We start from the raw sequence: 17,343 nt of genomic DNA, 5'->3' as shown, positions 1-17,343 counted from the left end.
GAAATAATAAGTCATTTTAACAAAGTTAAGTTTTTCTTTTACTGGTGTTTATTGGTCTTTTATAGTTTTGAAGACTGTTTGTGGTAGAAAGCTTTCAGTTGTTTTTAATGTGTGATTGATTATTCATAAAACAAGTGAATTATCTGAATTCATCAAACTTGTCATTAGTAAGAATTCCACATAGAGAATTTTGTCTTTTGGAAGTTTTGTGGTTGGATGTTTCTTGTTTCTTTTTTCCCACAACGTGAGTCGATTCGTCTCCTGAGAATTTACCACCAAACATTCAGACACACAAAATAAGAAAAGTCCCCTGTGTGGGAGTTCTCTCATGAAAATCAAACGGCGTCCGCGTGGGCTGTTATGAAACCCGCTTTACTTTACAGTTCTTTGTATTATTGTGCAGAAATTAACCTTTAAATCACAATATTGTCTCAGTGTTTTAGATGCCTCTTAACGTGGACACACATGGATGTCTGGAGGAGGAGGCCCAGTGATGCTGCCCGCTTCCATCCACTCGGCTTCAGCATCCAATAGGTGACCACTAATCCGCCGTTAGACTGTTTTAAAAACGCTGAACACGACATTCTGCATTTCTGCATTCGTGTTTCTATGTGAGTGTGCGGATGCTGTTAGCAGCCACAGATGCTATCTCGCTCTGATAAGAAATTGTGAACGCACAGCAAACTGATGTTTTTCATAAATCTGTTAGAATATGATGTGTAGGCCGGGACGTCTCTGCAGAGCAACGATGTTTAATGTAAATAACATTTTAATACACTTTCATCTTTAACCCTCTGAACCCTGAAGCACACATTTCTCTCTGTGTTCTTGTTTTTCACTTCAAAATAAAAGTCCTGCTCCTAGAAGTAGAGAGAACTCAAACATGTCTTTAGTGCAGAATAACACAGTTATGATGACATAAATCATAAAAAAGAAGAAATGCAAGTTGAATTTCTTTGATAATTCATTAAAAAAAAAAAAGGAAAACAATGGAATCTATATATCCAACATGTCTCAAAGTATCCACAAGTGTTTGCAATGTTGGAAAAAATATGGAAGCTCCACATGTTATATATATTAAAATATTCACATTTTTACATCCTCCTCTCCTCTCTCTCTCTCTCTCTCCTCTCTCTCTCTCTCTCTCTCTCTCCTCTCCTCTCCTCTCTCCTCTCCTCTCCTCCTCTCTCTCTCCTCTCCTCTCCTCTCCTCTCTCTCCTCTCCTCTCCTCTCTTCTCTGTGTTCAGACTGAAGTTCAGTCAAAGTTTCACAGATTTGTTGTCACATGACTGTTGGTCTCAGATGAATCAATCATGTCTTCATAGTTTCACTGAGGAGCTCAGAATTTAATGTTTTTTACAGAATCTGGTTAAAGTAAACCGTTTATTTGTAGAATAAAATGTGTTCAAGGACTGTCGGAAAGGGGACGATCTGATGATAAAGTCAGTTTTTACAGCTTCTGGATTTGCAAAACAGTCTAGTTTTGGCAATTGTTTAAAGACAACATGCTCCTGCTATTTGAAAATTCCAGGAGGCCAAATTGCGACTTTGATAAAGTCTGGATTGATTGTTGGGCCCGTTTGGAGAGAAACACTAACGATGCTGATGAGTCTGTTTTTCTCGTCACAGTCACGTCAGCCAGCTGAGCAGATACTTCAGCAGATACCACAACACGCCGGAGGAGGACGATGAGACCATGAGCACCGAGCAGCGAGAAGCCAGCGGGGTCACCGATCCCAAGCCCCGCCCCTCACCCCGCCTTCACCCATGACTCCTCCCCGTTCTGCAGTCAGAGGCCGGACAGAGAGCCGGAGCGCCGCCTCCCTCCGCCGGGCTCCAGCTTCTGCTACCAGCCTCCCTGCTGCCTCCCCGCCGGGTACAGCCAGCCCACGCCGTTCCCCAGCCAGGCCGACGGCGCCTGGCTCCACCCGAGCTTCGCCAGCTCCTGGTCGGGTTACCCCAACAGCCTGCCGTCGTCTCTGTACCAGAAGGACCCGTCGCTCCGCTCTGACAGCAGCCTCTCGGGGTACAAGTTCGTGTCCCTCCCCGGCCAGCACAGCACCAGCATGAGCAGCATGAGCAGCCTGGAGCAGCCGCTGTCTCTGTGCTCCAACCCGCCGTCGGGCAACTTGTGCCACCACACGTTGTCTCCGTACACGTGCTCGCCACAGGGAGCGCCCTGCTGTGCACAGCAACCCGAAGACGGCTTCAACGGCAGGCCTTTGGCCAACAAACACCCCTGGCCTCAGTACCACCCGGCTTACGGACCGTACTGTGAGTCTGATTCTCTGTTTCCCACAGACGCATTCTGTCTGCCAATCACAAGACTATAGGGAGGTGAAGCTCCGCCCCCTTCTGGTTGACCACCTTTCTCCAGAGACGATATGTACAGACGACAACCTCCGGTTCTTTAAAGTGAAGCTTCCTGTGTTAAAGCTGCATTCTCTCTCCTGTCCACCAGGGGGCGACTCCTCTGGTTGTATAGAAGTCTATGAGAAAATGACTCTACTTCTCTCTTGATTTATTCCCTCAGTAAACATTGTAAACATGAGTTTATGGTCTCAATCTCTAGTTTCAAGTCTTCTTCAATACAGCATGATGTTTGGTGATTTTGCCGTCGCCTTCTTGAATTGTGGACGTCGTTATGTTGGCTTTCTTGTAACCACTGAACAGGAAGTGACCATATATGGACTGAGGAGGAGTGACGTAGAGACGTCGTATACGTCTCTGGTGTCGACCTGTCAATCAGTGTGTAGCCCCGCCCTAAAGCATCCCCTGCTTTATGGTCTGTTTGACTCTAAATGGAGCATCATTTACTAAATGAACATCATGCTGTATTGAAGAAGACTTGAAACTAGAGATTGAGACCATAAACTCATGTTTACAATGTTTACTGAGGGAATAAATCAAGAGAGAAGTAGAGTCATTTTCTCATAGACTTCTATACAACCAGAGGAGTCGCCCCCTGGTGGACAGCAGAGAGAATGCAGCTTTAAGACACTTTCAGTACCTTCGACAAACTGTGACTTTCTTGACGTGCAAAATGATCTTTTATTGACACGATATTTGTAATTCATGGCACAATTTAAACAGGATCAAAAAACGATTTGTGTCTCGTCGTTGACTTGCTGTACATATGTTTGGTCAACCTGAAGGAACAGGACTGGGCCTCTATGAAATGAGCAGTAAATGAATGTTGTGTTCATAAGCAGTTAAAGGACGTTCTCATTATTGTCTCTCTTCAGATCCAGGCGCCTGCAGACGTCCTGGAGCTGAATACTCACATATGTGAGTTTTTGTTATAATTCTGCATCACAGTTTAGACATATTTGATCCTCATTGTGTTTCTAACTTATTTAAAATGATCTTTTGCAGCGGCCACAACGTTCCAGCTAAAGAGAAGCAGCTTCCTCACAGCATGCCGCTATCTCTGGAGCAGAGTAAGTTGATAATCAGATAATCAGATCATTTACCGTTTATCTTCCTTTATTTACTCATTGCTCTTGAATGCAGGGAGGGTTTTTGTCACCTACGAAGCGGACAACGACAAGCACGTGAACGAGATCATCAACTTCGTGGCTCTGCTGCGTCACAACGGCTTCGACACGCGCGTAAGTATGAGGTTTCTTCTTTTATGATTTGTAACAGGAGGTGTTGAATAGATGTAGTTGAGTAATCTCTTTTAAATCACTTCTTAAAACCCATTTTTAAAGACCAGCATTTAGGTGATTTCATCGCTTTACTGCTTGATTTTATTATTGTTATTATTATTATTTTCTTATTTTACTTAATTATTTTATATTCTTAATTTTCTTAATTTTCTTTCTTATTTATTTTATTTATTTTATTTATTTTATTTATTTTATTTATTTTATTTATTTTAGTTATTATTTTATTTTTATCGTATTGATCCGTTTCATTGTTTAATCTATTGTCCTGTTTTATCATGGTTTAACTCTTACCTTAGTTTATTCTCTCTTTGTTTTTTTTTTTCCTTTTTCTTTAGCTGCTTTGTCTATCAAAGCACTTTATAAACTCTTTAAACTTTTTAAACGTGGTATATAAATAAAGTTCTCATTAATAGTATTTTAAATTGTTAGTGGAGAAAACTGTCTGACCGACGTCTCTGTTTGTTTCAGATCGATATCTTTGAGCAGCAGTTCAGGAGTATCAGCAAGATCGACTTCATGGAGCGCTACCTCAGCGAGGTAAGAAAACACTCAGATTTGACTCAAAACAGATTAAAAAAGAACTTTTTATCTAATAATCTGACTTCAAACTGGGAAGGTTTAATAGTAACACCAGAATGAAAGGTAGGGATCACTGTCATGTCGTCTCCTCACACAGAAAGAGTACCTGATCATCATCATCATCAGTCCAAAGTACTACGACACGGTGACGGCCTCCCCCGTCGGTCTGGAGAACGACGAGCGGACCTTCAACACCGTCTACATTCATAAACAGGTTCAGAAAACAGATCCAGAGTCCAAACTAAGAATCAAACAGTCGCTCTGAAACCTGTGGCCTGTTGTCATTATTGGTTCTCTGTTTTCTCCTGTAGCTCCAGAATGAGTTCATCCAGAACGGGAGCAAGAACTTCAGGTTTATTCCCATCGTGTTCCCCGGGGCCAAGAAGGTTAGTTTCACGCTCTGATGTAATTGTTCTTCGCTCATCGAGTCTCTGTGTGATTATGTTCCTCCCTGTGCTGGTTAAACACGTGCACCATGTCACATCAACATGAGGACTTTCCTTTATGATGTTTAGCTCGGCCACAGAAACACTTTGAGTTTTAATTTAACCACCAAACCTCAATAATCTCTGTTTTTTCGTGTTTGTTTTATTAATCACAGTGTCACGTCCCAAACTGGCTGCAAAACACGCACGTCTACGAATGGCCGCTCCACCGGGACGACATCCTGCGGCGGCTGATGAGGGTGGAGAAGTACAATCCTCCTCCGATCGGGGAGCTGCCGACCATCGTCTCCATCCCCATCTAGACACCGTCGACCCGAAGACAAAGGCCGGACTCACAAAACAAACGCACCTTTCTTTTCTGGATTACTGCCGGCCGTTGTTGAGGTGAACGGGGATTATGTGTGCAGGAGGTTTTATTGTTTATCTGAGTGTGAATGTGATGTAGGAAGTTCACCCCATAAATCAAAAATACACATTTTGCCTTTTAATTCTAGTGCTTTTTATCAAGTAAGGCTTCATGCACCATGAGGTGTCCGTTATCAGGGTTTAGAGGAGGCCACTTGGATTATTAATTCCTGATAATAGACACCTCTGATTATAACATGGTCACTTGCCAAAGAAGATATATTAAGACCATCCATTAATATTATCATGCGTTTTGCAACCAAAATCTAAAGTTTTCTCCACAATCCCTGGTAACCCTGAGGGTCTGCTGAAAGCTTTAACAATCATAAACATCCTCTGAGGTTCTTATGCGATGAAAAAAGCTGCTCACTGCTCCAGTAAATAGGACGAGCCTTAAATATATATGACTTGGCAACAGGAGATATTTATTTTCCGCTCTATTTATCTAGAGATAACGTTATGCTGGCATGATTCAGAGTCAGTAACATAATGTACGCTTCACAAACGGTAGTTTACAGTCTGTGGAACAACGAGCGGCCATGTCATTTCCCCAAATCGTTACCAATATTTTCACATAATCTTGATTAGCATTAAACAAACATTATGCTATGATTCAAAGTCAACAACACAAGAATCTAGACCTATAAACAGCACTACAGGTAAGAGGACGTAAGTATGTGTTATTGATTTTTGGGTGAACTGTCTCTTTAAGGGTGCTGTGTGAACTTTTCCCCTGAAATATAAGTTTCATAAGTTTAATTAAAGTGCCTTTAAATGTAAACAGAAAAGTGCCGTGTTGATGTGACATGAAGCTACAGATGAGCTGCATGTTTCCATCTTTACGTTTACGGGTGCTCCAACAGGCCGACAAGTTTAATGTTTACTTCTTTTTAAAGCATCATTTAAAACTCAGTTCTTTTTTCATGTTTTATGGGACTCCCATGTACATGTGTTGTGTGATTTAATAGATGACCGATGTGATAAATAGTCTGATGACTGTATATTTGCAGAATGGACCAGTAGAGCTTTAATTTAACAAAGTAAACAGACGGATATTTCTCCGCCATGTTATCTTTCTTATTAAAGTGTCTATCTAACGCAAACAGCGGCCCGACTGGATGGTTATTGTATTTTGAAGAGTAAAAAATAACAGACGATGGTTAAAAGGTCATTCACTTTAATGTTTTTTATGGCAGATATTGTTCAAAGTGTTTGAATCAAAATATATTTTTTGGTCTTGTACAACAGCAGCATCAGATTTATACATTAAATTATATACAAAATGAATAAAAGTATATTATTTCTCTTAAAAAAGGTGTGTTACAGGTAAACAAGGCTTCCTGAATGCTTAAAAGGCCGTGTGTTTGGCTTATTTCAGCACTTTTCCTTTCGAATCTCAAACCACCAGTTCACCACGAGACCAATGTGAACCGAGAGGTAACCTGATTTATGTTTATGGTTTCTGCAAGCGGATTATCAGAGGAATGAAACTAGAGCTACATGTAGTTATGAGAATCAATATTTGTTCAAAAGGAGGCATGTTTGCTGTTAAGAAACTAAAACGTTGACCCGCACGGTGTGTCGGCCTGCATCACAAACCTTTTATATATTTTTGTATCACTCCATAGATCAGAAAATACTGTCAACAGCCATAAAAAAAATCTATTTTCTCCATGTTATGAGTAATATAATGTTGTATAAATCAGGCTATGAATGATATCTGAACAAACCCCTCTGTGTTAACCTTCAGAATATAGAGAGGAATGAAGCTGTAAAGTTTGGTGTATGTAAGAGCTACTGAAGTGGAGATTTCTGGATCAGAGTCTGAGAAAAAACTCATTTAGAGAAAACGTCCTTTAAAGATATGTTTAGTTAAATTACATACATGTTGAAGACTCTACAGGTGAATAGGGTAAAAAAATAACTAATAGATATCAACATGAAACTTCACCAGTTGATTACTGACATTAAGATGATTATTTTTTGTATTACAAGTTTTCTGAAATGTTATGTTTAAATATGCAAATGAGGCATTATCTAATGGTAACTTTTGGTGAATTTAGGAGAAATCTACAGACGCAAATAGACAAAGTAGTAAAATAAATGTTTTCTTTCCACTAGTCCACTAGACGTGTTATGGAAGGAAAAAAGACCCAAATCTCTGAACTGATCGGAGCATGAAAAAGCATTTATAGAGGAATAAAAAGGCCTCATGATCAAACACAACCAGCTGACCTTTTGGTATGAATGGAAGTGGTGGGTGCTTAAAGTGATGATCAATAGTAATGAACTTTAGAGCCGAGTGTCTCACATTAAACAGGACAACATGACGGTTCAACAGACAAGCAGAGACCTGTGACCTGCTTCTGCCTGAAGGCTTCATGAACACTTTCAATCAGTGAGCTGCATTTTTTCTGTGTGAGAAATTTAATAACAGATCTGTTTGTGCTCCTGCAGAGCGACATTCTGCCGCTCCTCGGCTTCTCGTGGCTTGCGTGAAAAAAAAAAAAAAATCTCAAACAGGATGTCGTATCTAGACAATCAGCTGACACAGCTGCCTGGCGTGCGGTAGAGCTTCTCAAGAATCGGCAAGTTTAGACCGAAGTGGGTCATCGCCGCTACCCGCCTGTGGTTCAAGAGGAAAATCACGTGTAACATCGTGACACATTTAAAGAAAAGTGTTAGTGTGAGCAGAAAAAGAATCCTGTTGATTATGTGAAACATTGCTTATTTAAAAGGCCGAGCATCACGACGTGGTTTAATGAGTTTTTATCTTCACAAGAGGTAACACTGCAGATGTTCATACAGACATCATAAAAAAATCTGAATACAGTGTCTCATATATTCATCCATATATTGAAAATACAAGTAATAATATTAATTTTAACAACAAAAGGACAATGACATCTGTAATAAAAGTGGATTACAAAGTGACATTTTATGTAAATAACTCTTAAGAATTAGGTAACAGAAAAACAAAAAATCAGACAATAGTTCCATTTAACTGTATGTAAAAACATTGAAGTGCTATTTGTTCAAAAGCTACACAATACACTTAAAAAGCAGGAAGCGTTTTTTGTTTTTTAATTTCCTTCAAGGAAAAGTACTATAAAATAAGTTACAGTACAGTGAATTTGTCCAAACCGACTTTTGTTCCCGTCTTCCAGCCTTTTGTAAGCACAAACAACAGAAGTAACTCAAACAGGATAAAGAGATTTGTCCCCCCCGCCCAAAGAAAAGGAAATGAACAGCCGCGCTGTTTGATGATAACTTGTGTGTTCGTGTCTGTAAGAAAAAACACTTTGAAAAATGTGAAACCTTCTAATCTTCACCATCATCTGCGTGTCACCCGGCCCGAGTCCTCGGTAGAAAAACAACTTTGTACTTCATGAGCTCAGAATTTTCTTTTGACAAATACTTCATGTTTAGTCACATAACAGAGGCGAGCTCTCATACGTCGTCAGCTGGCAAAGGAGGTATGTTGAACCTTGGTCTTGTGAAAAAAGCCATCTTCTCTCTGCAGACAAAGAAAAACAAAAAATTACTTTCACACATTTTAAAATAAAACGTAATCAGCAGTGCTACACAGAATAAGGATTTCAACTCGTGAAGCAACGGATCATTAAACTAATGGTTTGGATCGCATCAGTACTAAAGTTAAAACGGAGCAAATATAACTTTTATAGATCCCTGATCACGTTTTCTTGCTGCTGATACTTATTTCTGATCATTGATGATCCATATTATCAGATACAGATCCCTTTGTTGTTTGATTACAGCAGCTGGTCAACAAGGATCCACTATTTTTTTTTTGCCGCGTTCCCATAAAGTAATTTAGTGGTGCGTCTCTGCACCTGGAGCTGAAAAGTTGAGAATATTTTAACTTAACGCATCTCGCTGTGATCGTTACCTGAGGCTAGATCAGAAACCTTTCCAACCTTCTTCTCCAGTCATAGTATGGTATGTCGAAAAAAGTCCAAGCATAGTATGTTGAAAAAAAGCATAAGAAAATCCTAGTATATCATTTAAAAAAAAAAAATATGTCGTCAAAGTATAGTATGTGGAAAAAAAGACATACTATACTATGACACATTTTTTGACATTATATATTACTTTTCAAACTTTTTATGGCAGTCTACGCCTTCATTTTTAAATGACAAACTGAATGTAAACAGAAACTTTCTTACAAGAAAACGTTGCTTTGCTATCCAGTTTCTTCAAGGAGCTCAAAAAGAAACACACGCATATCTTGTATTTCACTATGACTCATTCCCAGAGGAGCAACAGTGTGAACCAGGAGTCAGTGGAATGCTAACCTGAATGTCTGCACAGGGAGGGGCTCCTTGTGGCTCTGCCCCCTCATCTGCAGAACCTCTTTGGAAGCCTTCCTCAGCCTCCGCTCTGCCGCCTCCTCCTGACGCTGCTCCTGCTTGCTTTGGTTGGCCTGGAGGAAAACAACACGAGGTCAACCACTGCTGGGTGAGGACGTTTCTCACCCGGCTGGTCTGCTCCCAGTCTCACCTGTCTCTGGGCCTCTCGGAGCAGGCAGCGGAATCGCTCGTCCCTCAGAGCCCAGTGGGGGAGATCGGTGGTGTCCCTGGCGTTGGGGTCCTCCAGTCTCAGCTTCAGCTCCCTCAGAGCGTTCAGCTCCTCCATCAGCTGCCTCTGACGCGTCCTGCAGGCCTGGAGATCCAGCTCCAGGTCCAGGGAGGTACGCGTCGGCTGCTCGGCGAGGGAGGAGCGATACGACTGCTGCTCACACACCAACACACCAACACAAACACAGATCAGAAACCACAAACTAAACATGAACTCTTACAGGTGTAGGCTTGAGAAAAACCAGACTGTACCTGTTTGTATCGCAACGTTCTTCTTTCCAACGTGTTTCTGACAAACGGCGATTTCTTTGGTAGAGTTGAGCTGTCACTGTCGCTGCGATATAACTGAAAAAGAAAAGAAATTATTTTATGTAGAGAGGAATCTCACACAGAGCTGTCAAAACAGAATTACTTACAACAACAGAACTCACCCTGCAGACGTACTGACTGCGAGCACCAGGAGAGAAGGTCTGAGAGCGGACGATGGTGCTGCCGCGCATGAACGGCGAGGCGTGACCCCAGCGACCCCCCCTCTCTTTGGGCCGGACTCGCACCGGCTCTGGGAACAGGCCTTCTGTCATGGTGGCCTTCTCCACCTGCAAAGAGAAAAAACACTTAAACGGCATCTGTGACACAGATTCTTATGGTGTCAGAGCATAACAACTGAGCAGTGATGCTGGCTATAAGATAAGATAAGATAAGATAAGATAAGATAAGATAAGATAAGATAAGATAAGATAAGATAAGATAAGATAAGATAATCCTTTGCAGGGGGACATTTGCAGGATTATAGCAGCAGAGAGGATAGTGCAAACAAGAGACATAAGTAAAAAACAAGATCAAAACACGTATTGTAAATAAGTAAATAAGTAATCACACAGTAAAGAATATTAAATAAAAAACATTCTAATCCACAAACAGACAGAATCATTTTTAGTATTGCACAGAATATTTGTATTGTATGGATTGATAGAGTCAGTTCTTTTGTATTTGTGGTCTACTTTACCTTTACTGTGGACAGTTTGCTGCTCGTCTGGTCACAGCGCCCCCCGGTGGCGCTGCAGATGCCCTCTGCACACAGCCCCTCTGAGAAGGGAGCTGTGAACGCCGTGCTGTTGCTGCAGCCGCTGTCCACCGACTCCGCCTGCCAACTCCTGCAAAGCACACCCTTGTTGTTAACTTCTACACCTGCACATGTTGCAGGGAAACAACAGGTGCATTTTCTATTATGACACGATAATTATGAACTTGTTTCAAGCAGAAGATGTTGCACCACCTCTCGGATGCCGTCTTCCCCGCCTCGTCCTTCTTCTCCAGCATCTGCAGCTCCAGCTCTGCCTCCCGTTCCTCCCGGTGGGTGGTGGTGGAGGAGGTGGTGGAGGTGCGGGACAGCAGAGTGTCCTGTAATGTCCCAGAACAAACTCTCAAAACACCATCCTGACATTGTCAACATACCTCCGCCCTCTGGCGGTGTGGATGTTTGTTTGGCATGTGAGACACATTCCTGTCAGCTGAAAACTTTAACGAGCTGCACACCTGCAGACGCTTCCCTAGTATGAAGAGGAATGTCTCTCGAAGGCATAACATGGCATGAATTACAGCTTAATGACTTTAATATTAAATGAGTGATTACTTTTCTTAATAACTGATTTTTCATAAAGTGTGTGTGGGAGTGGTGAGTACATGTTGGGATGTAACAGGGTGGGTACAACATCTTGGAATGTGACCTTGTGGGGTGAAGGCAATGGTCACGGTAATGTTTAACCAATATAACCAATATATATGTAATTATTCTATTATTTATGTTTTTTATTCATCATGATTTTGTTTTTATGAGCAGGGAGGGTTTTACTGTCTAAAAAAAAGAATATGAAATACTGTATTGTCATATAGATGAATAACATTTTGATTGCTTTGTTGTTTCTTTTGGTATGGTGCAAAGGAGATGCATGCAAGACTCAGTATAGTATGTCAAATAAGTCAAATACAGGTCAAAGTATAGTATGTCGAAAAAATTCATGTTGATAACTAGTAAAGGTATAGTCATATATATTTTTATATTTATATTTTACCACGACTCGGGCCCTCTGCTCGTCTTCCTGGCTGTCGTGGTGTCTTCGGTGGACGAGGTTCTTCTGTTCGGGCCTCGTTATCTCCGGCGTCCCGCTCAGCGTCTGCACCCTCAGCCAGTGGTAGACCATCTCTGCACTGCCCTCACAGTCAGCCAGGCTCACCTGGGCTGTGCCCTGAAGGGAAGCAACAGGATTAGATATTAATATATTATATTAACATATTACGGAGGATCATCATCCTTTGGTGCCAGACTACAATCTGTCCGAAAAAAGTCATAGTATAGTATGTCGAAAAATAAAGTCATAGTATAGCATGTCGAAAAATAAAGTCATAGTATAGCATGTCGAAAAATAAAGTCATAGTATAGTATGCCGTAATAAGTTTTTTTAGACAGTTATAGCAAATTATGATGAAAAACATCATAAAAAGTTGTAGTATTGTATGTCGATCAAAGTTATAGTGTAGTAAAGTTGTAATAAGAAAAAAAAAAAACACAGTTTGTCGTAATAGTAAAGGAGAAATCATAGTATAGTATGTTTAATAAAGTCATAGTATAGTATGTTTAATAAAGTCATAGTATAGTATGTTTAATAAAGTCATAGTATAGTATGTTTAATAAAGTCATAGTATAGTATGTTTAATAAAGTCATAGTATAGTATGTTTAATAAAGTCATAGTATAGTATGTTTAATAAAGTCATAGTATAGCATGTTTAATAAAGTCATAGTATAGTATGTTTAATAAAGTCATAGTATAGTATGTTTAATAAAGTCATAGTATAGTATGTTTAATAAAGTCATAGTATAGTATGTTTAATAAAGTCATATATAGTATGTTTAATAGTATAGTATGTTTAATAAAGTCATAGTATAGTAGTTTAATAAAGTCATAGTATAGTATGTTTAATAAAGTCATAGTATAGTATGTTTAATAAAGTCATAGTATAGTATGTTTAATAAAGTCATAGTATAGTATGTTTAATAAAGTCATAGTATAGTATGTTTAATAATAGTCATAGTATAGTATGTTTAATAAAGTCATAGTATAGTATGTTTAATAGTAATAAAGTAGTATAGTATGTTTAATAAAGTCATAGTATAGTATGTTTAATAAAGTCATAGTATAGTATGTTTAATAAAGTCATAGTATAGTATGTTTAATAAAGTCATAGTATAGCATGTTTAATAAAGTCATAGTATAGTATGTTTAATAAAGTCATAGTATAGTATATGTTTAGTATATATGTTTAATAAAGTCATAGTATAGTATGTTTAATAAAGTCATAGTATAGTATGTTTAATAAAGTCATAGTATAGTATGTTTAATAAAGTCATAGTATAGTATGTTTAATAAAGTCATAGTATAGTATGTTTAATAAAGTCATAGTATAGTATGTTTAATAAAGTCATAGTATAGTATGTTTAATAAAGTCATAGTATGTCTTTCGGTGCCAGACCACAGTCTGTCCGGACCCACCAGTAGCTCCTCCTGAGCCTGGGGACCCAGCGAGCAGACGGACAGCTGCAGGGCGCACACCGTCAGGGCGTTCGCGGCGACGGGAATGCGGAAGCCTTCGTTGAAACTCATCTGGGACTGCGGCTCCAACGCCGTGCAGCAGTAGAACGCACAGGCCCGGCCGGCGTCCAGCGGGATCAAGTGCACCTTCACATACCTGGACATGACCGGAGGGAGGAGTAAGGTAAACAACATGAGAGTTCTACTGATTGATGACAGTTTGCAGCTTTTGGACGGAGCCAAAGAAAATGACGTAATCACAGCCTGCGTATCCGACCCGCTGAATATTTATGACTTCAAGGGTCACAAATAGTTCACTGATAAAAACACTGTTCACATGTCTGATGATTGTCATTTTGACATGCTTTACAAACAGCAGGTCTTCAAAATCTACATTTCAGTAAATATTTTGTTTCTTTATAAGACATTTAATACTTGACTTCTTTCTTTACAGGGTTTGTATAAAGATAATTAAGTAGTAGAGTTTACAGCTAATGAATCCCTCGTTTGCATTGTGGTACACTTTTGTTTGTACGCCCTCTGGTGTTTCAGAGAATAATGGTTCAAGCTTTGATTATTCTCCAGAGGGCGTACAAACAAAAAACTGCTAAGAATCAAAAACACAACGAGTAACTCAGAGATATGCACATAGACTGTAGGTGTAACTGGCAAAACACCATAAACCAGCCTCCACAATGAGGAGGGATTATAATCATCTGTAAACTTATATCTCATATTCATGGACTACTTTATTGTCTTTATACAAGAAGTGTAAAGAAAGAGGTCAAGTATTAAATGTATTATTAAGAAACAAAGGTTGAATATCCTATAAACTGTTTGATTTTGCTGCAAAATATTTACTGAAATGTAGATTTATAAGACCTCCTGTTTCTAAAGCATCTTAATACTAATTAGCCTTGATTGTAAAAATCCCTAAACATGTGATTAGTGTTTCAATCAATTTGTGACAGTCGATTTCACTACCACGAGTATAAACTAAGCGTAACTGTTCCCCCTTGTTCCCAGTCTTTTATGCTAAGCTAAGCTAAGCTAACCACCTCTCCTTGTATCTCCCTAAATATCCGACCATTTCTTCAATCATCAGAGCTGAGAGTACTCACACTTTGAAGCCGTCTCTCACGATGGACCTGTTCAGATTCTTGAGCTGTAGCAGATGAAGCCGGAGAGACTGAGAACCCGACTCCCACCTGTAGAGACGGAGGAACCGTTAAGATACTGACGGAGGAAATAATCAGGTAGAGATCTACTCACAGAGAGTCACTCACAGCAGACCCAGCTGGATCTGGGTGGGCTCGCTCACAGAGGTCAGATCTTTCATGTACGACATCTCATCGGACTCCTCGGCCCTGTTGGAGGAGAGACAGGAAACAAACTGATATTCTCTCTCATCAGACACAAGCTGAAGACAGTCCAGTGACAAAACAGTATGAGAATAAAGTAAAGTGTTTCTATCCTGATAAGTTAACTGTCACCTCGTCTTTAGATAGAAAGAAGTATTTGTGTCCAGAGATTCTTAAAGAGTTCTTAACTGACTTTGTTGTGTCAAACACGACACTTTGTTCTACTTTTTGTTGTTATTCATATGTAACTTAAAGCTATTCATTTGTTACTATGAGCTTTTTAAATTGGCAGTATATTGCTGCTGTATGTCTCTACATGCCCTTGTGCCAAATGTGTTGAATTTATTAAAGCAGAATTTTTGTTCGTCCAAGAATCCCTTTCATTTATTGTTTTGGTTGTGTGGTTTTATTCTATTAGTTTTATTTATTTAGAACATTTTAATTACATATATTTTGATAATTATTATTTTCATATTTATTTTACATTCCAATTCCAATGTCAGAATATTCTTATGAGAAAAAAGTAGTTCACAGAGAATGCAAATGTTACGCAAATGTAAGGCTCCGTAGTTCAAACAAAGACGGCAAACTTTATTACTCCTTTCAAACTTGACAAATGCAGATCTACTCTTTCTGTTCTTTTCTTTTCACAATAAAAGCCCTCGACTTTTACTTATCGAGCCCACAGTGTGTAAAGGCCTTTAATCTGACAATAATATTGTTCATCGCAAATTTTTTCTGGGACAACATTTTGTAAACGGGACGGGCCTTTATTTTTCTTTTAGCTACATTAAACTATTTCTGTGTAAACGTGATATTTCTACCTGAGATTATTCAGATTTTAAGATTCCTTTCTAAGATCTACTAATTAAACTTGCAGACACTGTGTGACGCTGTTGAATCCCACTTTGACAAGAGGATCCAAATACCACAACTGTCAAAGCTGAGAGGACTTTGGGTGTTGCAGGTTTCCTCCTCTGTCACTAGGGGGCGCAGTCGCTCCAAAGTGAGCTGTTTGTTTATGTTCTGTGAGGCTGGACCTCATCTCACCTTCTGCCCCAGGCCTCGAACACACCGCTGTCTGTGGCCAGAGCGTCCTCGGACACACCAGCAGAGACTCTCCGGGCCCTCCGGCCGCTTCTGTTGGCGCTGTTCCCCCTCAGGGTCACTCCTGAACGGGGAGAACACATCCAGTCAGTCAGCCGCTCGTCTTTATTCTTTGGGATAAAGATCAGATGTATTTCACTTACCTGTGGAGGTGAAAGCGCTCTGAGCCGCGGCGTCTCTGTGACTCTTGTTGTCCAGCTGGTGCACGCCGGCGGGGCTGACCGCGTCCTCGCCGCCCAGCACGGCGCCGTGGGACAGCGGTTGCGTCTGAGCCCGCAGCCCCTCCAACAGACCGCGGCCCGCCTGCTCCATGTACTCCTCCGTCATCTGGGTGAGAGGGCAGTCCTGGGGGCGGAGTGGTAGGGCGTGTCCATGGGGGAGCTGGGCGGCGACAAGGAGGAGAGCGAGGACCGGGAGGAGAGCGAGGCCAGCGACTGCGGCGTGTCGTGGGAGCGCTTGCTTTTGCTCTGGGTCAGAGGGTCGGGGTGAACACGGAGCAGTCTCTGGACGGGGTCTCCGGTTGAAGCAGGTAGCGCAGGTGGGGGTCCATTGGCTCGCCGGCCCCGTCATGGCGCTCGTACTGGGGGAGGCCGTAGATGTCGCTGAAGCTGATGGAGCTGAGGGAGCCACGGCTGGACGCCAGCGATCCACGACTGGAGGCGAGAGATCCACGGCTGCTGCTGGACGACACCGTCAGAGAGCTCGCCGACAGGCTGGAGGCAGAGAAGAAGAGAGACGCGTGAGGAAAGAGTGGACGGGCAACGGATCAGAAAACTCACCGTTTGAATCGTATCCGACCAAGGAGTCGGAAAGCAGTCACGGATCAGCACAAAATAAAAAAGGCAGCAAATATAACTTTTAGAGATCCTCGATCACTAGTTTTTTTGCTGTCGATACTGATTGATGATCATTGATGATCCATATTGTCAGATACAGATTCCTTTGTTGTTTGATTATAGCAGCTGGTCTACAAGGATCCAGACAAGTTAGTTTTTGTCAATGCTCTGAAGTCAGATAACCATCAAAAATACTAAAAGTTATACTTTTACTTTGTTATAGTCATTTATAGTGTTTTATTTCTTCATTAAAACACACAATTCAAATGATAAAGAAATAAAAGATTGTATTTTTATTGATAAACAGATCTAATCACTAGTATTTTAATGATGTATTATAATCTTAGAGCTAGTGTTAGAAGTTAAACATCATAATTCATCTCTAATATCTATTTTATATTAATGTGAAAACATCTCCTTCAAACTACTGGATTTATTCTAGTTTATCACCAACGCTACATTTTACAGATTACCTGTGAACTGATCATGATAATATTTAAATTTACCTTCAACAAATACTCATTTTCACTGAACAGAGCCTGAACCCGTAAAAATATAATTTAATGGAACCTCTGTATGTTAGCCGTGAGCGGTGATGCTAATGTTACTAGCTCTCCTCCTGTCAGAGCTAGTCAGTTAAACTTTCTTTCACACGGTGATGGTTAAACTGTGTCATTTATCATCGAACCATGAGGGGGATCAGTACGGATCAGGGATCGATAACGGTCCGTTACACCACTAGAAAAGACAAA

At 40.5% G+C, this 17,343-nt stretch overlaps 2 protein-coding genes across 2 annotated transcripts in view; one reads left to right on the top strand and one right to left on the bottom strand.

Annotated features, from left to right (window-relative positions):
• The window catches only part of traf3ip2l (TRAF3 interacting protein 2-like), a 7,091-nt gene extending 698 nt beyond the window's left edge, over window positions 1-6,393 (top strand). Inside the window, exons 2-10 of the mRNA XM_054603113.1 lie at window positions 436-534; window positions 1,630-2,274; window positions 3,246-3,288; window positions 3,376-3,440; window positions 3,514-3,611; window positions 4,140-4,208; window positions 4,348-4,464; window positions 4,562-4,636; window positions 4,852-6,393. Of these exons, the coding sequence (XP_054459088.1) occupies window positions 2,067-2,274; window positions 3,246-3,288; window positions 3,376-3,440; window positions 3,514-3,611; window positions 4,140-4,208; window positions 4,348-4,464; window positions 4,562-4,636; window positions 4,852-4,998 (822 nt within the window). The 5' untranslated portion in view covers window positions 436-534; window positions 1,630-2,066 and the 3' untranslated portion in view covers window positions 4,999-6,393. The remainder of the gene's footprint in view (window positions 1-435; window positions 535-1,629; window positions 2,275-3,245; window positions 3,289-3,375; window positions 3,441-3,513; window positions 3,612-4,139; window positions 4,209-4,347; window positions 4,465-4,561; window positions 4,637-4,851) is intronic.
• A 796-nt stretch (window positions 6,394-7,189) lies between these two features.
• Window positions 7,190-17,343, bottom strand: part of wwc3 (WWC family member 3) — a 35,447-nt gene continuing 25,293 nt past the window's right edge. Inside the window, 15 exon segments of the mRNA XM_054603080.1 lie at window positions 7,190-8,618; window positions 9,418-9,545; window positions 9,623-9,853; window positions 9,952-10,044; window positions 10,131-10,295; window positions 10,706-10,853; window positions 10,976-11,100; window positions 11,772-11,945; window positions 13,249-13,444; window positions 14,409-14,495; window positions 14,574-14,654; window positions 15,699-15,819; window positions 15,899-16,108; window positions 16,111-16,242; window positions 16,245-16,468. Of these exon segments, the coding sequence (XP_054459055.1) occupies window positions 8,552-8,618; window positions 9,418-9,545; window positions 9,623-9,853; window positions 9,952-10,044; window positions 10,131-10,295; window positions 10,706-10,853; window positions 10,976-11,100; window positions 11,772-11,945; window positions 13,249-13,444; window positions 14,409-14,495; window positions 14,574-14,654; window positions 15,699-15,819; window positions 15,899-16,108; window positions 16,111-16,242; window positions 16,245-16,468 (2,182 nt within the window). The 3' untranslated portion in view covers window positions 7,190-8,551.

The sequence above is a fragment of the Anoplopoma fimbria genome, chromosome 8 (assembly GCF_027596085.1).
Source record: "Anoplopoma fimbria isolate UVic2021 breed Golden Eagle Sablefish chromosome 8, Afim_UVic_2022, whole genome shotgun sequence".
Taxonomy (NCBI): domain Eukaryota; kingdom Metazoa; phylum Chordata; class Actinopteri; order Perciformes; family Anoplopomatidae; genus Anoplopoma; species Anoplopoma fimbria.
The sequence above is the reverse complement of the archived record's forward strand: the minus strand, read 5'-3'. Positions and strand labels throughout refer to the sequence as shown.